General features: G+C 46.8%; 1 protein-coding gene across 1 annotated transcript in view; it reads left to right on the top strand.

Moving 5' to 3' along the window:
• Positions 1–23,149, top strand: part of SLC6A1 (solute carrier family 6 member 1) — a 44,472-nt gene that overhangs the window by 15,662 nt on the left and 5,661 nt on the right. Inside the window, exons 2-13 of the mRNA XM_048315254.1 lie at positions 10,158–10,562; positions 11,513–11,644; positions 13,011–13,111; positions 14,498–14,607; positions 14,717–14,849; positions 16,108–16,242; positions 16,360–16,463; positions 16,679–16,803; positions 18,778–18,890; positions 20,954–21,085; positions 21,563–21,665; positions 22,921–23,021. Coding sequence (XP_048171211.1) covers positions 10,328–10,562; positions 11,513–11,644; positions 13,011–13,111; positions 14,498–14,607; positions 14,717–14,849; positions 16,108–16,242; positions 16,360–16,463; positions 16,679–16,803; positions 18,778–18,890; positions 20,954–21,085; positions 21,563–21,665; positions 22,921–23,021 — 1,524 coding nt within the window. The 5' untranslated portion in view covers positions 10,158–10,327. The remainder of the gene's footprint in view (positions 1–10,157; positions 10,563–11,512; positions 11,645–13,010; positions 13,112–14,497; positions 14,608–14,716; positions 14,850–16,107; positions 16,243–16,359; positions 16,464–16,678; positions 16,804–18,777; positions 18,891–20,953; positions 21,086–21,562; positions 21,666–22,920; positions 23,022–23,149) is intronic.

Consider the following 23,149-nt stretch of genomic DNA (forward strand, 5'->3'; position numbering starts at 1 on the left):
TGGCATGGGCGGAAGTGGTCAGCGGTGGCCGTGGTGGTGCTGGTTGCACTCAGTGATCTCCGAGGTCTTTTCCAACCTTGATTCCGCTCTCAAGGCAGCCCCACGGAGGAGCAGCACAAAAGGCAGCCCCAGGCTACGAGCGGAGGGTTCAGAACACGCTGCGGCAGCAGGAACGAAGCTCTGCAGGATGAAATTGAAAAGGGGAGAAATGCCGGGCTCTGTGAAAGGGAACAACTGAGAGAGCCACAAACGAGCCACCAAACTTCTCACAGGGGACACCACCAGCAGCACAGGTGTGAAGGGACTTTTTTTTGCCCCAGAATTGTGAATCCACAGCCCAAGCCACGTGCACACACTGCAGATGTGTAGTTTTACTCCCAGCAAGCACTTGGGAATAAAAAAACTTCAGCCCCAAAGCTTGATATCTAAACAGCAACACAGAAGTTATAAAACAGCTGTCGAGAGAAACAAAACACAGCAAAAACAAAGCAGAAAGGGAGCAAAAACTTGTCACGCTGGCCGTGTTTCCGAGGGTGACAGGTTCTGCTGTGCTGGGAATGCAGCACCAAACACAAAAATCCTACTGCAGCTCCTGGATCCCACAGCAGGAAGGACATGGAGAGTCCCAGTGGGAATCAGGGATGCAGGACTCGGCTGTGCTGCCATCACTCCCTCAGGAATAGCCAGGTTTAGCTCATTCTGTCTGCCCAGAGAGGGGGGATTTGCTTCTGGATCCCCTGGAATGTTCCAGGCCAGGCTGGACTTTGGGGCTGGGAGCAGCCCGGGACAGTGGGAAGTGTGCCTGCCCGTGCCAGCGGTAGCACTGGATGAGCTTTAAGGTCCTTCCAACCCCAAATCATTCTGTGAGTCTTAGAGCCCTGAAATTTTCATTACAGAGGTGGAACTGGAAGAGCTTAAGGTCCCTTCCCAAAAAAACCCCATTGCACGGCTCTGCAGCTTCTGGAGCCCTGGGTCCATGGAAATGCAGTTTCAGAGGGGCTCCGAGGAAATGGTGTTTTGGGGAGAGCAGAGTGGCTGGAACAGAGGAACAGGAACGGTCTCCGAGCAAGCCCTTGTGTCTCAGGGAGCGGGATCGGCTCGCTCCTAACGCACCTGGTGATTCCCAGAGCGGGGGATGGAAATGCAGCCCTGGTCTGAAAGAAACCCTGCCCGGGAAGGCGGGCTGGGATTGTGAGCTGGCTGCGGGAGCTCGCTGTTAAAGGCGATCTTTTGGGTGTAAAGGTGCACCTTTGTCTCTCTGCGAAGCACCCGGCCGTAGCGCCCTTTGTGCTGCTGTCTCCTGATTTCCTTAAACTTTTATTAAACTGTCTCTTTTCTTCAACTTTCCTTCAAATTTTACAAAGAGTGAAGCTGGTTTTTGCCAGCTGCGCATGCACTGATCCCTGCGCGGGCGCGGATCCCTGCGCGGGCGCTGATCCCTCCGCGGGCGCTGATCCCTCCGCGGGCGCTGATCCTTGCGCGGGCGCTGATCCCTGTGCGGGTGCTGATCCCTGTGCGGGCGCTGATCCCTGTGCGGGCGCTGATCCCTCCGCGGGCACTGATCCTTGCGCGGGCGCTGATCCCTGTGCGGGTGCTGATCCCTGTGCGGGCGCTGATCCCTGAGCGGGCGCTGATCCCTCCGCGGGCGCTGATCCTTGCGCGGGCGCTGATCCCTGTGCGGGTGCTGATCCCTGTGCGGGCGCTGATCCCTGCGCTGGCGCTGATCCCTCCGCGGGCGCTGATCCCTGTGCGGGCGCTGATCCCTCCATGGGCGCTGATCCCTCCGCTGGCGTTGATCCCTGTGCGGGCGCTGATCCCTGCGCTGGCGCTGATCCCTCCGCGGGCGCTGATCCCTGTGCGGGCGCTGATCCCTCCATGGGCGCTGATCCCTGCGCTGGCGCTGATCCCTGTGCGGGCGCTGATCCCTGTGCGGGCGCTGATCCCTCCATGGGCGCTGATCCCTCCGCATGCGCTGATCCCTGTGCGGGCGCTGATCCCTGTGCGGGCGCTGATCCCTCCATGGGCGCTGATCCCTCCGCATGCGCTGATCCCTGTGCGGGCGCTGATCCCTCCATGGGCGCTGATCCCTCCGCATGCGCTGATCCCTGTGCGGGCGCTGATCCCTGTGCGGGCGCTGATCCCTCCATGGGCGCTGATCCCTGTGCGGGCGCTGATCCCTCCGCGGGCGCTGATCCCTGTGCGGGCGCTGATCCCTCCATGGGCGCTGATCCCTCCGCATGCGCTGATCCCTGTGCGGGCGCTGATCCCTGTGCGGGCGCTGATCCCTCCGCATGCGCTGATCCCTGTGCGGGCGCTGATCCCTCCGCGGGCGCTGATCCCTGCGCAGGCGCTGATCCCTGTGCGGGCGCTGATCCCTGTGCGGGCGCTGATCCCTGTGCGGGCACTGATCCCTCCGTGGGCCAGGACCACATCACAAATAGTCCCTCTGGCGGATCACTCCGCGGGCGGGCACCATTACCGCTAATACAAGTACTTATAAATTCAAAAGAACTCGTTAACACAGAAGAAAGCAACTATGCTTCATGCTCGGTGGGAAACACAGAGTCTAAGGGCACAACTCCCTGACAGGAGGGGGCAGCCGGGGCGGTCGTGCTCTGCTCCCAGGGAACAGGGACAGGAGGAGAGGGAATGGCCTCAGGCTGGGCCAGGGCAGATTTAGATTGGAGATTTGGAAAAATTTCTTAATCAAAAGGGTTGTCATGCATCAGAAGAGGCTGCCCAGGAGAGTGGCTGAGTCACCATCCTTGGAGGGATTTAAAAGATGTGTAGATGTGGCACTTGGGGACAGGGGTTCACGGTGGGCTTGGCAGTGCTGGGTTAATTAGGGATGGACCAGATGATCTTACAGGGCTTTCCCAACCTAAATGATTCCATGACAGTCCTGTCATCTCTCAACATGTTCCTGTATTTTCCCCCTGTTGTGCCAAGCACCATGTGAGGAAGGAGGCAGAGAGGGAAATCCACTGGCCTGTTGTGTTCTTACTGTCCAGGCTTTGTCTCACCCCTTTGTGAAAAACGAGGTTCACTCTCCTGTGAGAATTTAAAGGGTTTAATATAAAGACAATAAGAGACACATAAAATAAAGCAAAGGGATGACAGCCGGGTGCCTTGGCGCTCTGCCAAGAGCACACCTGATGCTCGAGGTGAGTCCTTTTTATACCATTTTTACTGTCTGTTCTCTATTCATATTCAAACTTTTCCCGAAGCTGTTCTGCATGGCCACTCCTTGGTTCCGTCTTTTTAGTGCATGCGTAGTCTTCTGCCTTGTGGTTTTATTTCTTTTGATTCTTGGGGTTGGGCCCGCTAGGTAAGAGTCGATGGTGGGGTGGATCTCTTAATTCTCCAGACAGTCAGGGCTGATTGCAGCTTTGGCCTCTTTGCCCCCCGGGCAGAGCGGTGATAGCGGCTCTGGGCTCTCCTGGCTGCCCGCTCTCCGGGCAGAGCAGCCTTTGGGCCCTTTTGTTCCCTGGACAAAGTGTTGATCAGCAGCTTCTCGGGCCTCATCCTCTGCTCGCTTGGAGGTTCTCTTACTTGCTCACACTTGCTAACATTCTTGCTAAAAAGAGAGAAAACTACATCCGCACAGCAAAAGCATTTCTAACATTATATAATATCTACCTTAATCGTTGCGAGAAGCCAATATTATAATATATAACACCTTGTTTGACCCCAACTCTGCCTCCCCACTCCAGTGGCTCCTTCCTTGGAAAAGCTGCTGCTCAAAACACCAAATTTCCTCTGGCCTGGGGCTGAGCCCTTCTCTCCTCCCCACAGCAGGAATTGCCTCAGGAATGGTCCCCTCGGTGCCCTGCTGGCTCTGGGCAGCCCCAGCAGCTGGATCAGCCCCCGCTGGGGCAGACGGAGCCTCCAGCTGCTGCCGGGGCCCTGCCTTGGTTCCACCTCAGTTGCCATCCTGACCTCAACACTGGCCCCTTGCTCCGAGTCCAGGGCTCATTTTGGTTTCTCTGGCTGCCTGGTGAAGATGCTTTTTGGAGGATTTAGAGAGCAGGCTGGGAAGGAAGTACAGCCCATAATCCTAGGAAGGACGGGATCTGATTTAACACCTTCTCAGTGGGGAGCTCAGCTAGAAACATCAGAAAAGTTGCAAAATGTGAAACCTGAACACGGGCTCCCCTCTGCCAGGCTTGAAACTGAGCCAGATCCTCCCTCTGTGTCCTTCTTGTGCTGCTCTTTGCAGCACCAGATTACACTGAGGAACTTGGCTCAGGTGGGAGCGCATGTTCCACATCAATGCAAAATTTGTTTTAAATAAAAATGTTTGCTGGACAGAGCTTGGTTCTGCCACCCTGCTTGAGCTGTGCTCTACTGTTGGAATTGGCTGAGAGCTTTGGCCTGTCTGTAGAAGCTGAAGGAAACCATGATTAATTTGGAACGTGAATAGGCAGAAGCAGCAGGACAGGTTATAATTCGTACTGGAATGGCAAAACTTGTCCAGGTTGGTCCAATGCCTCCTTTCTGTTGGAGCCTTCCCTACTTTTAGTGCGTCTTGTGTGGAGAAGGGCAAAGATGCCTTGGAACTGTCGGGGTTTTGATCAGTGGAGAATTAATGGAGGTGAGCTTTCTCTGCTGCTCAAACCATGGTGGTGCCTTCTCCTGGTGGATATTTGGCCACCAATCACCAGCATTTTTGCCTGTGACACTGAGCCCTCCCCAAGCCCAGCCCTGATGCCCTGTTAGGTACCTTTCTGCAGGGCTTGGGGCAGGGATGTGCACAGGCATCTGCTTTTGAGGTTCTGATGCCTTTTCTGTCAGCACAGCTGGGTTAAAGATCTGTGCCAGAAGAGAGGCGGCTTTCCCAGGTTTAGCTCTGCAGTTCTGGTTATTTCATAAATGTGTACAGTTGGGAGTTTGCTGAGGTGAGGTTTTACAGGTGACTTTGAAACCAGCGAGCTGGGATTTCCAGAAGTGGGCACTGGATCCCTGTTCTTCAGAAGTTTCAGGCATCCAAAGTGGAGAATTCTGCTTTGCTCAACACTAACATTTACACAGACATGTTAAAAATCCTTTTCCATGTCCTACTTTAGGCACCACACTCTGGAGAGTTCATCTGCTGCATTTCCCTCTACTCTGCCCCACTTCCTGGCCTGGTCCTGAGCAGAAGTGTTTGCACAGCTGCTCGTGCACAAATAGAGATTTTCCTGCTTTGTGCTGCCACAAGCAAGAAAACTTGTGAAAGATGACAGCAATATTGCTGTTCACTTTCATTTTCCACAGCCAGCCCTAAACTCCTCCAATCCACTTTTGTGCAGTCCAGGAGAGAGAAAAATGCTTTTGTGCAGTGGCCCTGTCTTTGTTGCAGTTTCCCTGGTAGTGCCCATGCCCTTGGCCGCTATGTGAGCTTGGCTCTCCCAGGCCATTCTTCTCCAGCGTGGTGGTGCTGCGGGACAACCAGCTGGGATCCAACCCCTGATCCAGAGGGCTTTCAGCCCTTGGCTCAGCAACCCTAGTAACTGAAGTCAAGGAAGCTCTTTTGTGCCCTGAGGAATGTGGTGGGAAGCTGCTGTGCCCTTCCTAGCACACTCAGGGTTGGCGTGGAGGGAGCGGGGGAGCAAAGCCCGAGTTATTTAATGGATCTCTCCATCTCCTTCCCACAAAGCCAGCGCTGGAGAGCGAGTGCCGTACCTGCTCTGCTGCCTGACAGCTGCAATTTGTATTTCCCTCTGCCCAGGCCAACCCACAGAGCTTACATAAGTGTCTTTTTGTCCCATTCCATGTCAGAGCAATTTTAGATTTAAATCCCAGTGCTGTGGGATATTGCCTAATCTGATTAGAGAGCGTGTACCCAGGATCTTTGCTGCTGCACTGTCACTTCTTCTGGGTTGTTGTGTGCGAGTCAGAAAGCACTGCAGTGTATGGAGAGTGTGCACTGGAGATCAGACTCTACTTCTGTTGTCATTTATTATCATTATTTCCTAGGCTTGGGGGAAAGTTACTTCTCATAGTTTGGAAAAATCCCTACTTTCAAAACTGTGGAACTGAAGTATTTCTTCATTGTCTGATGCTCATTTGCTATAGGACCATAAATGCACAAATGTCCGTGCATGGGTGCCAGTGCCAGTAAAACCTCCAGCATGGTTTCCAGATGGAATAATGGCACCAGCAGTGGTGGGTAAGAAGCAAATTGATCAATCCCCACCTCCATCCTCTCAAAAGGAGCCTCTGCTGAGTCTGGGCTTGCCACTGGTGAGGTTTTGGATACTTGTGGTGTATGCAGTGGTTGTGCTGTGTCATAAAATTAAGCACATCCCCACAGGTGATTGTTTGAACCACTGTTTACAATGTCTTTTAATATAAAAAGGCTGCTTGCCAGCCCCACCTCGCCCTCAGCAGAGATGTGCTGGGGTGTCTTGGGAAGTTTCAGCATTACAGAGGTACTGAAACAGGTCTGGGCTCCTTCCTCCAGGAGGTTCCTTGCTTTATTCCTGTGATTTCCTAACTAACCCTCTGGTTTCTCTTTGTCACGGAGTCTTGAATTTCTCTCAGCATTCAGCAGAGGCTTTAATGCCCACCAGGCTCTGCAGGGCCTGGGAGGGCTGGAGCAGCAAGGACAGGCTCCACACCCAGCACTCACCGGCAGAGCCTGTTTGTAGATCTGAGGGGCTGAATCCCTGCTCCTCTCAACCTCTGCTCCTCTCAACCCCTGCTCCTCTCAACCCCTGCTCCTCTCAATCCCTTCTCCTCTCAATCCCTTCTCCTCTCAATCCATGCTCCTCTCAATCCCTGCTCCTCTCAATCCCTGCTCCTCTCAATCCCTTCTCCTCTCAATCCCTGCTCCTCTCAATCCATGTTCCTCTCAATCCATGTTCCTCTCAATCCATGTTCCTCTCAATCCCTGCTCCTCTCAATCCCTGCTCCTCTCAATCCATGTTCCTCTCAATCCATGTTCCTCTCAGTCCATGTTCCTCTCAATCCCTGATCCTCTCAGTCCATGTTTCTCTCAGTCCATGTTCCTCTCAATCCCTTCTCCTCTCAATCCACGTTCCTCCTGGTTTGGTTGCTCCCTTCTGACTCAGCCCAGATCCCTGGTGCCAGCTGGGAGCAGGAATTTCTCCTTCATTATGAACCAAACGAGATGTACATATAGATCTCTTCCTGCGCTGTTGGGTTGTTGGAGGGGGATTTTATGGTGGTTTGGGTATGGTTTTTTTTTCCACTCATCCTGAACACACTCAGCCTCTTCCAATACTTGGAAGCTCTGCTGATGACAAAGCCCAACCCAAACACCAATTGCAACAACAACAACAAATCTAATCTAGTGCAGGACTGTTTGTGAAGTACCAGGACACCCTGATGGGTTTTTTTCCATCCAGGCTGCGCTGGCTGAGAAGAGCCACGTTCAGTTCTGGCTGCTGAGCAGCAGATGGAGCTGGCAAACTGCACATCTGGAGCTGCACCCTGGAGCTGGCTCCAGCCACCCATGGATGGCCCTGCAGCTGGGCAGGTCCCAGTTCTGGGGTCCTCCCAGTTCAGCCTCCCAACAGGAGCCCCCTTTTGCCATCACAATTATCCCTGTTTCCTCCTGCATCAGGGAGTGCACTGCCCGGACTGCCTGGAACGCTGAGCACAGCCAGGAAGGGTGGGTTTGGTACAGGAGATTGGACAGGCTTGCGTTGGGATGTGGAAAACTCGGTCCACTGCTTTGTGAAGGGAGGTATTTGCTCACAGAAGGACTTGTGAGGGTGTAGGCAGAGATGGATTTTCCCTCTCTGAGTCCCATCTTGAAGCGGAACGGAGAGGAAGGAAGGTTACAAGCACCATCCTTGTTCTCTCCTCACCCCAACCACACCTAAAGCCGATTCTTCTACAGCTTCCAACCAAAAGCTTTCTTTTTAATAGTTGGATGTGGCTTTTTAATAAGCACTATGATCATGCAGTGATCTAAAATGAGAAGTTGAAGAAAAGCACAGCCTTTACACATTTTATGTTTATTTATATTATTATATTCATTATATAATTCAATTGTAATTTTATTTATATTATTTTATATAATTTTCCATTAGAAGTGAATGGCTAATAACCCCAATCCTCTTTTATACAAGTCTGTAAATAGAATTATTGTTGATCTCTGCCTGACCTCGTGCCCGGTGCTACCAGCACAGGGTGCAGCTTCACCCTGGCAAGTGTTTCATGTGTTGGAGCCTCTGGTTTGAGCCCTGGTCTGACGTGTGGTAAAAGGAGTTATCAAGGGAAAATAGACAATAAATTGATTGTGGATGGGTCACAGAAGACATGAAAAGCATTATTTCAGTGTGTTTTTTCCAGCTGAAGCAGAGCTGTGGAAGTTTGTGGGAGCCACAAGCACTTCAGAGTTGGCTGAAACACACCAGGTCATTTTTCATAATCCGTATTGCTTCCTTGATGATTCTTTCATTTAGATTTTGAAACTGTACATAATGAGAAAAATGGTCTTTTAAAAAGGCCACGAGTGGTTGGAAACAGGAACTGAGGGGTGATCCTTGCAGGCTGTCATCTTACTGTGCTTATCATTTCAGCTTCGTGAAACATTTGTCTTACATTAACAGCTAATTATAACTGCATGCAAAACTTGACATCATTACCCAGGATTAAGGCCAGTTGCTTGATCTGGTTTATTGTTTAATTCCTTTGGGAGCACTTGAGAGAAAGGTGTTTTAGATAAGAACTTTCTAAATTCACTATTAATCCACTATTAAAGGTGGCAACTGCTATTCCTTGATTTATTTTTTTTTAATTTCTTTCTGTAGTCCTCTGTAGAGATCTGTAGGGACAAAATGTAATCAGTGTGTCTTGGAGATTGTTTTGGTTTATACTGAACATTCCAAATTTAGTATTAATCCACTATTAAAGGTGGCAACTGCTATTCCTTGATTTATTTTTTTAAATTCTTTCTGGAGACTCAGATCTATAGGGAAAAGTATCATAAGTGAGTCTTGGAGATTGTTTTGGTTAATAGAGAACATTTTAAATTCAGTATTAATCCACTATAAAAGGTGGCAACTGCAATTTCTTGGTTGGTTTTTTTTAAATTCTTTTTTGTGTAGACTCATAAGAGATCTATAGGGACAAAATATAATAAGTGGGTCTCGGAGATTGTTTTGGATTAATAGTGAACTTTCTAAATTCACTGTGAAGCCACTATTAAAGGTGGCAACTGCTACTTCTTGATTGGTGTTTATTTCAATTCTTTTTTGTGCGGACTCATAGGAGATCTGTAGGAAAGATGATAATAAGTGAGTCTTGGAGATTGTTTTGGTTAATAGTGAGCGTTCTAAATTCAGTATTAATCCACTATTAAAGGTGGCAACTGCTATTGATTTTTTTTTTTAATTCTTTCTGTAGACTCATAAGAGGTCTATAGGGAAAATTATATGAAGTGGATCTTGGAGATTGTTTTGGTTAATAGTGAACATTCTAAATTTAGTATTAATCCACTATTAAAAGTGGCAACTGCTATTTCTTGATTTCTTTTTTTAAATCTTTTCTCTGTAGACTCATTAGAGATCTACAGGGGAAAAATATAATCAGCGGATCTTAGAGATTGTTTTGGAGGGACTGTGCTGTTGCAATTATTAAAGGATCAGGGGCATGGATCATTGATAGAATTATGGGATCAATAAAAGAACTGTAGCAATAGGCCTGTAAGCAAAAGGCCTGTGCGTGAGAAAAACTCTCCATGAGAAAATTCTTGTGTGAAGAAAAAACAGGGCTGGGAACAAAGAAGGAGTTTGAAGATTTGCAGCTGTTCAGATAAGACCTGGAGAAGGGGAGGTAAACTCTGAATTCTTTTAATCATAACATAACTGTAGAAGCTTGCCAATGTAAGTCCAATTAGGTAGAAGTAGAAATTCGCCTTGAAAAGTTTTAAGCCACTTAAGAGTTAACAAGCTGGTTTGCTATATAAGTGCCTCTGGATTGCTAATAAACGGAGTTTTGCGCTTATCAACCACATTGGTTTTGGACTGCAATTTTCTGCCCCCTCTGGAGCCACGGGGCCTTTCCTCTTTTTACAATTCCAACACTGTGCTGATTCTACCCTGCTTCGTGTTGGGTCAAGAACAAATCCCTAGAGCAGAGCCAAGCCCTTCCACGAGGCCTCGGCTCGGTGTGAGTGTCTGAGGTGTCCCCGTGTCTCGCAGGTGGCTCCGGTCCCCGCTGAGGCTCCGTGTCCCGGCTCTCGGGGCTGTCCCTGCCGTCGCCGTCGCTCCCGCGTGGATCGCCACGAGCCGCAAAGCTGCTGTCCACGTGGACTGGTGCTGAAATCTCCCGCCCGGCCGCCGCCAGAGCCTCGCCAGCCAAGCCCAGAGACATGGCCACCAACGGCACCAAAGTGGCGGACGGCCAGATCTCCACCGAGGTCGATGCCTCCATCACCAACGACAAGCCCAAAACCTTGGTAGTAAAAGTGCAGAAGAAGAAGACGGACCTTCCAGACCGAGACACGTGGAAAGGGAAATTTGACTTTCTTATGTCCTGTGTAGGTTATGCCATTGGCTTAGGGAATGTGTGGAGATTTCCGTACCTGTGTGGCAAGAACGGTGGAGGTACGTTTGCTGTGTCCTTATGGCTCGGTTGGTGTGTTGAGTCACCAGAAAATGACCAACAAATCAAAACTTGGCTTTAATAGCTTTTTCATACATATAGCTGGTTTTGGTTGGGGGTTTTTTGTTGGTTTTTTGGGGGGTTGGGGTTTTTTTTTTTAGGGTTTTTTGGGTTTTTTTGGTTTTTTCCTTTTTGTTGGTTGGTTTGGTTTGGTTTGGTTTGGTTTTGGAGGGATTTTGGGGTTTTGTTTTTTATTTGTTTGCTGTGGTGTTTTTGGTTTGGGGTTTTTTTTCCAATTTTTGGTTTGGTTTTTGGGGGGATTTTGTTGTTGTTGGTTTCGTTTGGTTTTTTTGGTTTCTCAGTTTTTTGGAGGTTTTTTTTTGTTTTCCACTTTTCCAGGAGGTTCAGAGCCATTTTGGAGTGGGGAGCTCTGCTTTGAGCTCTGCCCTGAAGTTTATTCTAACTCCTAGCTGGCAGTTGAACTTAAAAGACCATAAAGTATCAGAGCAGAACTAAAGCACCATGCCCTTCATCCAACCCTGCAGATCCCTCTCTTTTGGGCTGAGTTTTGAGAGGATTTCATAGGGTTTGCAACTGACTCTGAGCTCCCCATAAAAGGCTGGTTCCAGCTGGAAAGCAGCCAGGGCTGGTTCAAGCCTTTGTGCTCTCCATGAGAGATGAAGGCAACAAAGCCCACAGGTTTTTGGATCTCAGCTTTTTACTTCAACAGAAAATATTTAAACGATGGGGAGATAAGTTTTTCCTCCTATTTTCACCTCTTGGGCTGCTGGTTCAGAAGTGCTCGTGTGATTTCCACTAATATTTTTTAAAAGTTACATCTGAGAGAAGAAAAACCTGTGGGTTTCTTTTCGTGTGTGACAGGGATGGAAACAGTGGAAATTCAGCCGTGTTTTTCCCCGCTGTAACAGACTTTTTAAAAACTTCTTTTTAGGTGCATTCCTGATTCCCTATTTTCTAACTTTAATTTTTGCTGGAGTTCCACTCTTCCTTTTGGAGTGTTCCCTTGGTCAGTATACATCTATAGGAGGCCTTGGAGTGTGGAAGCTTGCTCCAATGTTCAAAGGTACAGTATGGATTCAAATTATTCCTCACCTGTTCCCATATTGCAGAAGTTCCACAAAGTGCCGGGGCAAGAATGTTTCTTGATGCCTTTCACTTATATTTAAACCATGATTTTGCTAGGGAAAACACTGATTTTCTGAGGTGTAACTGATGATTTTGAAACATGCCGGGCTATATATTTTATTCTTCATTAAAAATAGCAAGATTTAGGCGTTAGAATCTCAACAAACTTATTTTTGAACTTCAAAAACTTTTAGGGTTTTTTTGTAGAAATGTATAAAGACTGTTGAAAATAGCATATCCAGCAGTAGTTGTGTGAGCAGGTATGGAACTGTTCACAGAAATTTGGTGAACTTTGGTAAATTTGTCTGAGCTCAGAGAGGTTGGTATCTCCTGGGTTTTTTTAAAAAAACTGAAACTCAAAAGCCAGACACCTTTGGCAATTTCATGCTGAATTCCTTAAGACAAGCTCACTCCACACTCAGACTTTGAGTTTGAGGTCTGATTGCCAGAACCTCGGGGTTTTAATCCCGATTCTGCACAGATCCACAAACCTCTCAAACGATGCTTTTCACCCATTTAATCCCAAATCCTTTGACACTCCCAAGATCCCGAGTTCTGGCCCAGCAGAGCTGCACATGGTGTTACAAATCACCTCACACAGTAGGGCTGGCAATTAGCACAGGGTGAGCTGAAAGTTTGTTGGGATTGAATTTTGCTCTGGGAGATTTAGCATTGGGAAAACCCAGAGAGATGAAATTGTCTCTCACAGAGAAGGGTTTGTGCTCGAGTTGCTGCTGTTGGTAGGGGTTGGTACAACCTTGCTCTGCATTTTACTGGTTATTGTGAGCACTTCCTCCCACTCAGGGCTGTGGAACAACTGTCCTGGATAGTTTAGAACACCCCTGGAGTGTCCATGTGGAGCAGAAGATGAGGCATCCTCATCATGCAACCCTGACGTTCCTTTAGTCTGTCATAACAGCCCTGTGCTGAGCACCAGGCACTCTGACCCGTGTCCTAAATGCCTCTGAACACATTCTCACTGTGTGTGCATCTGCCACGAGGTCCTGTGGGGCTGATGTTGCAGAGAATGAGCTGATTTGGCTCTTTATCCTGCAAGTTAAACATGCCAGGGAACTCTCAGCAGCAGCAGCAGCAGGTGGGACTGCACCACACAGGGAGCTGAACACTGGCAGTGAATTCATGGGTGACTGAGCCATCACCCAAATAATGACCTTTGTGTAATGGCCCTTCTGAAATCCTCACTTCTACAACATTTCCTGAGTGGTGCCTGCCCCATGTGTTGTGTTTGCCCTGAACTGCAGCTGAAAGTTCCCTTGTTTCATTTCTCTTTGTTTTCCTTACAGGTGTGGGACTGGCTGCTGCAGTCCTGTCCTTTTGGCTAAATATTTACTACATTGTGATTATTTCGTGGGCCATATACTACCTGTATAATTCCTTTACCACTGTAAGTGTGTGTCAGGGGATGGGGAATTGTTTGTTGAGTGTATAGCCAAGTAAAATATGGATAAGTCACTAATCTGCCTCAGTGTAGATGTGTGAGGTTAACACAGCATGCACAGTGGGATAAGCCATCCTTACTGAAGAAAAACTATTTCGTAAAAATCCCTTTTAATTTTTCTTTTTCTCCACAAGAGTTTTAGAACAGAAAACTGTGAGCCTACAGGCCAGTCACTCCCCCAAGAAAAATTCTAGTGTACAACTAATTATCATTTTTCTTCAATAGCAGCCACACAAACATGAGTTCTTTGGGAAATAGTATCATTTATCAATGTGGTTTAATGATGGAGGATTAAAAAAAACCCCATGGAATGGAACGTCTCTGATTTGATTAGCTCTGAACTTCCATTCATTGTTGTTATTTTTGCTTTGTTTTCTTTCCTGTTTACTTTATTTTTAGCTGCCTTTTTTCCCCCCTCAAGGGTGATTCATCAGCTGAGTAAGTCTCGTCTGATTTGTGGGGCTTGGCCATCTGAAGAAGCATCCTTACATAAGTCTCAATAATTAATGCATCATTGTTCAATTGTCTCTTCTATACATTTTGTTTATGTTGGCTTGTTCTTGGCTTTAAAGAATTTTCCCTCGACCAAATTTGCATTAATTAGTCTGGGAGTGACTTGACCATTTCTTCTTTGTTATCCTCAGAATTGTCATTGATGTGAAAGGTCAGGCAGAGTCTGGAAGTGTTTTCTGTGGCCCATGTTAAATGAATATTGACTTCTAATTCCCTTGAAGCCTCTTATCCTTGTGTATAAAGCAGGCAGCGCCCTGATACAACAGTTCTGTGAGAGGATTTTCCAACAATTGCCATGGGAAGGATCTCTAAGTTGTATGCAAATGAGGCTCATTCTAATGAGTATCATCAGAAACAGGTTCTGCTCTTCAGAACTTCTGAAAGATGTAGTGGACACATGCAGAACATGCACGTAGCAAACAGAAGTGTTACTTTTTTCTAATTACTTTCCCCTGACCTGAGGGGAAAATGAAAATCTCTAATCAATAACCATCACAACTTTATTATATCGTGTTCAACAAGAGGTACCAGGACCTCCAGGAGGTCCTTTCTGTGTTTCAGTATACTCTCATGGTGAGTGTATTGAATGCAGAGCATTTGGGCTGCTATGTTAAAGAAAAGGAGGAATATTTCCACATCTGCCTCCCACAGCTGATAGGAAGTTAAATAACTTTTACCCCAGGGAGATCAATGTCTGCAGAGCTCCAGGTGCTTTAGTTCTGCACTCAGCTGTCAGTTCTAGCAAAGAGAGCAATACCTGAGGTCAAGATTGCTTAAAAAGTGTTTGACTTCAGGTTTTTGGTCCTGTTCCTTCACCAGACCCTCCCTTGGAAACACTGTGAGAACCCCTGGAACACCGACCGCTGCTTCTCCAACTACACCTTAGCAAACACCACCAACATGACAAGTGCCGTGGTGGAATTCTGGGAGTAAGCTCAGCATTTTCCTCTCTCCTTCCCGTGCATGCTCAAGGATCACCTTGTTACCCTTCCTGTTTTATCTCCTGAATGCCAAATGCCCCATTCTGGCTCGTTGCAGACGCAACATGCACCAAATGACCGACGGCTTGGAAAAGCCGGGGCAAATCCGATGGCCACTGGCAATCACCCTGGCAATTGCCTGGATTCTGGTGTATTTTTGTATCTGGAAGGGGGTAGGCTGGACTGGAAAGGTAAGATTAAAAAGTACTGTAAATCCCTTTCAATTAAAAATGCCCATTTTGCTCAAATATTCTGAAAATTCCTGAGGTAAGAGGCACTGGGGGCAGTTTGGCTGGCACAACGATGTGAAGTGTTTTATTTGTATTTCCTCGGATTGGTGCAGCCCCATGCTTTTGAAAGAGCTGGCTCCTCTGTAGCCAGGTCAGACCGCAGCCTTAAAGGCTTCACTTACAGGCTTCTTGGCTTGGCCAGGTATAAAATCAGCTAAAAATATTCCTGCTTGTTCCTGGGGTGAATATTTCAGCTGGTTTGGACAGCAATAGGGTGAGGATGAAGTGGTTTGGCTCTAGCAAGAATTGTGCATTTATTGCACAGCTCTTGCTGGGCTTGGATACATAAGGAAGTGTTGGGAAGAGCTGCTCCCTCCTCCCCTCACGCTGAGTGGGAAACATTTGAGGTTCTCCCAGAGGATTTCATGCCGTGCTTCCTGGGATCTGGCTGGTTGTGAGTGCAAATTAGGATTTCCTACTCGATTAAAGGAAATTATTGAGAGACCTTTCTGAATGAAAGGGCAGCAACACTTGGCATTGGCTCGTGCCTTTCCCTCTTGGAAGAAATCCTAGGGAAATGAAAAGCCACAGCAACGAGGCTTGGTGTCAGCTGAAGGGTTGGGTTAGAAGACCTCAGGTCTGGTGCCGGGGGCTGGGATTTCTTCACACTGAAGGAATGGATTGCTAGCTTTTGACAAGAGGTTGTAGCTATGACCCACTTCAAACTGTGTGTTGAACAGGGCTTAGCTGAGCTCAGAGCAAACCATTTTATTTCTCCTGCCTCCAAAGTACGTGGCAAGAAGAGGGCTGAGTCTGACTTCAGAATGGGTTTTTTATGGGACTTTTGGAAAGGCAAGAAATAGGAGCCTGTAATACAGAGGAGGAGAGAGTGGGAAAAATAAACTGCCAGATGTTTTATGAGCAGGATCCTGGTGCCATGATCCTTGTGCTTTTGGGACTTCCCTGTGTTAAATACAAAAAAAAAATGTGTGAAAATATCCTAGTCCACTCTATTCCCTTTGCAGAAAAATAGGCAACAGCCACCTGCCTTCAGACCTGGAGTTCAGGGAATTCTGCTGTAGAATTCCCCAAGCTTTGCCATTGATAAATGCCTCAATTTTAAGAGCCATCCTCAGTTGCTGCTAGAGTATTTTCAGGGAGCAAATATTTTTGATCATTCTTCCTTTCCCACTTACACTGTCTTGTTTCTTCACATCAGGTGGTATATTTCTCTGCTACTTATCCCTATGTTATGCTGCTTATCTTGTTCTTCCGTGGTGTAACACTGCCTGGAGCAAAAGAAGGCATTTTATTCTATATAACTCCCAACTTCAGTAAGCTTTCAGACTCTGAGGTAAATATTCCATCCTGGTAAACAAAAGTTTCACTCCTAACTGTTCCCCTTTCAGACATATCACCTGCTCCTCAAGTGCAGAAACAGATTTTTAAAAAAATTGTTTCCTGCAATCAGGTTTGGCTGGATGCTGCCACACAGATTTTCTTCTCCTACGGTTTGGGTCTTGGTTCACTGATTGCCCTTGGAAGTTACAACCCTTTCCACAATAATGTTTACAGGTAAGCAGATGACTGCACATATTGCAGTGGCACTTGCCTGTCTCAGCTGGATCTGAGCTCTGTCTCTGTGTACAGATAATTGAAATAAAGTTTAGTGTTGAATATTAACTGTTCTATCTGGCTGGGGGTGAGATGTGTAACTGCATTTACACCAGTGGGACAAAGGATGAACATTTGTTTTCCCTGCTGCTTAAAGCCCCTTCCCTTTGTTTCAGGGACTCCATCATAGTGTGCTGCATAAACTCATGCACGAGCATGTTTGCTGGCTTTGTCATCTTCTCCATTGTGGGATTCATGGCTAATGTCACAAAGAGGCCTATTGCAGATGTTGCAGCATCAGGTATCCGATATCTTTTCCTCTAGCTGTGCATCAGTTATTTTTTGCTTGTAGGTTGTTCCTGCAGCTGCTCAAAACCCCTCCTCAGAGCTCCTCAGCTCCCTGTCCCTTCAGCCTCCGAAAGGGAGAGCGTTGTCCCAAGCCTCTCCAGGCAGAGCAGGAGGAACGCTGGTCACTATAGATCATTATGGGGTGTTTTTTAGTTAATATTTCCCAATTCAGTTGGGTTTTTAATTCCTTTTCCCATTTCTTGAGGTTAAGCCCCTCGAGGCAGAACCATTTCTCACCTGTTCAGACCTACACCTGTTTCAGGTGACCCTCTATCATGAAAGTCATTTTATTTAGGGCAGGGAGACATCCATGGGAGGATTCTGTTATTCCTTGCAGTTTCTTGTCTGCCTTCCAGATGAAAAAGCTCAAAGCAGCAGAGCAGATGGTTGCCCTAACCCAGCTGGTGCACCAGATACTCACTTAGCAGTTCTGGCCACAGGGAGGGATCTCATAACTCAAAGCTTGGTTGGAACTCACTGGTGGACAAAATCTGGATAACTGTATTAGCAAACACAACCCACTGAGGTATTTCCTTAGTTAGAAAAGTGGGGAATTTAAGCCCTAAAGTTAATCTCCAATAAATTGCGCATACAAAGAGATTGGGTGCAAAAGGATGACGGCAGGCACTGCTGTTAAAAGCTGCTCTGGAAAGGCAGTGGGGTGTGAAATAAGCTTTTAGGATTTATGTGTTTGATATGGATAGAGTTATGTAAAGGCTACACCTGCAAACAGGACAATATTTTTACATCATAATAAGTACATTTGATAAGAGACCTCTGAAAGATGCCCATGGCCGCTAATTGCAAAGGAAATTTGAAAATTTGACCTTTTAATTAAGGCTTTTATTTCTCCTAGCAAGCTTGGAGGCTGGTGCTAGATTTTACCACCATGAGAGGTTTTTTTGCCATCTTTTATACAGCTTTATAAAACAAATGGAATTATTAAAAAGTGTAGCTGCATTTCTGTGGAATGTGTAACAGGGTAAAATTAACATATTTATCTCAGGTTTATTTTGCTTTTAGCACTGCTATTTGGAATGCTTTCTGAACTGCTTTCCAATCATAGCTGCTCTTGCTAGCAATTAATCGCTTCAAAATCCTCATTAGGCTTTGACAACCCAGGTGTTGATGCCAGCCCTTGCTCCACTGGTTTGAGAGCTGTGACCAAGCACTTGTCACTGACAGAATGTTAATGAAAACTGAAAAGTCAGGGCCACTCCTTAGGTGAAGCACATGAGCTTTATTTCTGTCTTTATTAAAGTTCCTGCAGTTTTCCCTCTGACCCTGACATCCAGCTATGCCATGAGAACAAAAAAACCTCCTTTTAAATAAGAATTAATATCCTCCTTCCAACACCATGCCCCCCCCCCCCATCAGCAGTTAGCAAGAAGAAAAAAGAGTTTGGCTGTCCACAACTTCGGAGTTTATTAAAAGGTGTTATTTTGAGAGAATGAATGGAAGGGACCAGCAAATGTGAATGCTGGAAATGCTGGGAAGTGTCTTCTCCCTTTCTGAGCTGTCTCTGTTTCTCTTCTGAGCGGCACCAAGCAGAGGATGGCAGCTGTCAATAACTGCTTGAGGGGAGAGAGAGCTGAGCAGCGCCTGCAGACGTAACCCTAGCCAAGGATAACATTCCTGCCTTGGCTATGCCAAGGGGTCTCTCAGGAGCAGCTTCTCAGCTGCACGCAGAATTCTGGTTGGTTGGGTTTGGGGGCTTTTGGGGTGGTTTTTTTGCTTTTGGCTGGTTCATTTTAAAAACCAGGTCCTTGCAGTGCCCTCGTGGTCAGCAAACACTGAACAGCTGAAATCCCTGCTCGGGTGCTGCATCCAGAGCTGTCCAAACCAACCTCAAACCGCAGCAGCAGCAGCAGAGAATCCCAGCCCTGACCCACCCCACTGATGTTTTGTCTCCTGTTTGCCCTCCCAGGCCCTGGACTGGCATTTCTGGCGTACCCAGAAGCGGTGACACAGTTGCCCATCTCCCCTTTGTGGGCAATACTCTTCTTCTCCATGCTGCTCATGCTGGGCATTGACAGTCAGGTAAAACTGCACTGAAAACAAAGGAAAATACAGATTTTCTGCCATGGTGTGGAACGAGGTTGGGCTCTCCCTGTGCTCTCCACTGCCAGCTGGAAGTGGTGCAGGATGGTGCCTGGCATAATCAGATAAAGAATAAGAGGCACTGAGGAAAGACTGAGTTAAAAACTGATGCTAAGACACTTTTGCTCTTTCATGAACTGTTGGAAGTGCATGAAAAATGGGCAGAAAATTTATTTTGCAGGCAAAAAGGAGCTCACCTTCGAAATATTCCCTGTTAAATCACAATATTGAAAATATCTGTGCAACGCTCAGCTGTGTAGAAGACACTGGGATAAGTTTTGCAAGGTTTAGATGCCACAGGTATTTCTGAAAGGTGATTTCAGGACTCACCACTGGAGTGAAAAGATGCACCACACATTTCATTTTAGTATCTGGAGTAAATTCAGGGGGCAGTGGGATCATTACTGAGGACATTCTGTGTCTTGGTGTGTTCTGAAATCACTTCCCAAGGGAAAGGATCACAGCTTTATTGGATCAGGCCTTACCTAAGCTCTGGGTGGTGTCTGACAACTGGAAATGATTGAGGAGGCTCCACCCCGGGGTTTTGCAAATCCCAGTAAGATATTCTCTGTCTAGGTAAAACAATTAAATAATTAAGACACGGAATAATTAGAAATGGTTATTGTGACACAAATAAAAAAGCACACGGCACAGGATAAAACCCTTCAGTAATAACTATGTCCAACAAAAGCTTTTGCTAATCAGCACTGATTTTAATACAGAGAACAACCACACTGCCAGCGCTGAGGAGAGCACCCTGCCTGATTTTGCAAGGAATACTCGGAGGGCTTGGTCAGGGAAGTCCCTCCTGCCTGCTGAAATGTGGGATCATTTCTGTGGGACCTGTCCTAGGCAGATGTGTTAATTCACTTGCAATCAGCTGCAGCTGGCAAACCAGCAGCTCCCAGTTCCTAGCACAGCCTTCCCAGCACGTAAAGGAATGTGGGATGTACTGGCTTAGCACTGTACCAGTCTTGCAGGAGAGAAAATCCATCATTTTCTATAAATTCAAGCTGACTTCAGCCTGTGAACACAAAAACACCAAGAGGGCATTTTATCCCGGGAGATCAAAGAAAGTTGAAAATTTACACTTTCTATTTCTTTGTTTTTCAGTGAGCTTCAGGCTTGACATTAAAACCTATTGCTCAACCTGGGGACAAACTGCTGTGAAATTAATTGGGTCAAAAATATTCTTGAAAGCACTTGTCTCTAGGCAACTAACAGCTGAGGAAGGTGGTCTAATATTATTAAAAAGAATATATATCTACAGGCTGTCATGCTTTCTGCATTTTCAGTCTGTCACGGGAACATTTCATACACTGTAATTCACGGGAGCTGTAACCATTGGCTGAATTCTGATTGCACTGCTGAAAATTAATAAAACTTTACCCACCTTCTGGTTTTCACTATTGGAGGCACCATAATGACAGCATTTATCTGAATACACGCTCGCAGAAGGATTCTGGAGTGTGGCTGTGATTTCCATTTGGAGGACACGGCCTCAGCTAGAATGTTTTCTGGGGATGCAAAAGAGATTTGATTTATTCCATATGAGAATCATATGAGAATCTTTAACCTTCTCCACGAAGCACTAATCTGGTTAGACTTTCTCTGTGTGTTGGCTTTCATGTATGTGAGTAAATCACATAAAAAAGAAGCATATTTTGTAGGATTGAGGGATCAAAGCCCTCAACTGTAGGTTTATCATCTTTATTACAAAAAAAGAGCAATTTCTGCTCACAGAGTGAAAGCTACAGTTCATAGCTTAGAATTTTGAGTGTTCCTCGAGCTGGAAATCTTTTTGCACAGATCTCTTTAGACAGAAACAAGGATATTCAGGAGCAGAGCTTCCACTGCAGTCAAGTGAATTTTCATTTCTCGTCAAACGGCTGCAGCCTTAGGCCAGCGAAGGGTCCAGCAGCAAACTGCTCCCCAAAACTCCACCCTGCCATGGCAGGGCTCTGCATTGTGCTGTTGTGGTTTATGTTTCCCTTCCCTTGCAGTTCTGCACCGTGGAAGGCTTCATCACAGCCCTGGTGGACGAGTTCCCCAAGCTGCTGCGCAACCGCCGGGAGATCTTCATCGCGCTCGTGTGCATCGTGTCCTACGTGATAGGGCTGTCCAACATCACTCAGGTACTGCTGGCAGGGGGGATCTGTGCCTGGCACCTGCATCTTCCCTGCCTCTCCCTTCCCCAACCCAGCCAGGAATCACTGAAGTGTCAGGGATCAACGCTGTCCAAGATTTTGGCAGCTCAAGTGTAGAACCCCTGTGGTCCCTGGGTGCAAAAATGCACAGCAACACCCTTACAGTCCAAAGAGTGGCGGCTGGGGGTGGATGTTGGCATTGCAAACTCTTTGAGGGAGATGATTAATGATTAAATTATGATTAAATTGTTAAACAAAGAGCAAAAAGTGAAATTAAACTTTTCGGTTTGAGCAGCAGCAATCTTGATTTTGTCAGCAATGACCTCAAGCCTTAAAAGACTTTAACCACTTTGATTAATTTGCACTAATAGGCCCCTAACCTATCCACCACCGCTAGTTTGTGTCTTACATTCTGAAGCTGGAGGCCTGGCACTATTTTCAATGCTTCCTTCCTCTCTGTTTTAGGGTGGAATCTATGTGTTTAAGCTTTTTGACTACTACTCTGCCAGTGGAATGAGTCTCTTGTTCCTCGTATTCTTTGAGTGCATCTCGATATCCTGGTGCTATGGTAAACAGCATGTTTGGCTTTTTCCCTAAGTTTTACCCAACCTGAGGATAATTCCTCCTCTGATCTCCAGTTGAATATGCACGTGCTGGGGGTGGAACTGGAAGTGGCCTTGGTTTCTATGGATATAATTCCAAGCTGGCTTGTGGAAGGTGCTGCTGCCTTTTAAACACCCTGCCCCAAGGCCTGGGAGTCTTGAGGTGTTTCAGGAATACTAAAAATGTGAAATTTCATCTCTTTTCCTGTCCCTCTTCCCTGGAAAGCTTGGATCTTCAGAGGTGTTGGGTACATAATGCTTTATGGTTTTGGGGCTTTGTAATATTTTGTTTTTCCAGAAATTCCCTCACTCCAGGATCCTGCAGTGAGCCAGGCTCCTCGGTCAGTTAGGGAATAATCCCCCTAAAATATCCAGAAGCCTGGACTAGCAGTCTGTGGCTCTAAGGATTAATGGATCAGTGGGATATTCACAGAGCTGTGTCAGCTCCTCTGAGGAGCTGCTCCCACCATCACCAAGGCACTCCAGCTGCACCAGAGCTGGAGAACTGGGGCCTTCCTGCTGGTTTTAGTGGGGCTGAGCGGATGGAGCAGCCTTTGACAGGGGAGAGGCACTGCTGGTGAATCCAGAAAATGGAAAAATACACCAAAACTACCACAGAAATCACAGACCAGTCTGAGCTGGAAAGGACCCACAGGATCTGAAATGAATGGTCCATACAGGGCTTGAGCCACACCTTGGAATTATCAGCTCCAGGCTGTGACCAGGAGGAAATCAGAGCTATAAATGCGTGACAGACACAGCTTTGGGAAGCTGATGGAGAGCAGCAGCAGCACGAGGGCCTCTCTGATGTCAGATCCACTTCTGCATGGTGTGCACTGCAATGAAGCTGGTTAATGCTGGGCTGGGTTGGGGTTTTTATAACTGTGAAATACACCCTAAATTTCTCATTCTAATTCGACTTGGAGTTGAAATCGATCAAGGGTGTTTCTTGCATCTGACCTTCACATCTGCAAGTTCCTCATCTTGCATGGGAATAAGTTTGCTGGTCTCTAATTAATTAATTATGATGTGGAAGAGTGAGAACAGGAGATTTTTGGTGCTTCTGAGCTTGCACATTTTATCCCATGCAGACAGGTGAAAAGTTATCTTGGGATCTTCTTGGAGATTCCAAATACATTGATAATTTATGACAATATCTCTCAGAACCACTGAGCTTCCAGCTGATTCCATTTCTCTGCTGTTTCTTATTTCTCTGTCCAGGTGTTAATAGATTTTATGACAACATCCAAGAGATGGTGGGATACAGACCCTGCATCTGGTGGAAACTCTGCTGGTCCTTTTTCACTCCTATCATTGTGGCAGTAAGGAGCAAACTTTTATTCTCTGGTTGAAAGGATGTAAATGAGGTGGCCTGGGTGCTGCAGCCCTGGCATTTCCACCCTCACAGGTTCATTGTAGCTCTGACCTCACTCCCTTTTTAAGGATTTGA

The sequence above is a fragment of the Corvus hawaiiensis genome, chromosome 11 (assembly GCF_020740725.1).
Source record: "Corvus hawaiiensis isolate bCorHaw1 chromosome 11, bCorHaw1.pri.cur, whole genome shotgun sequence".
In the NCBI taxonomy this organism is placed as follows: domain Eukaryota; kingdom Metazoa; phylum Chordata; class Aves; order Passeriformes; family Corvidae; genus Corvus; species Corvus hawaiiensis.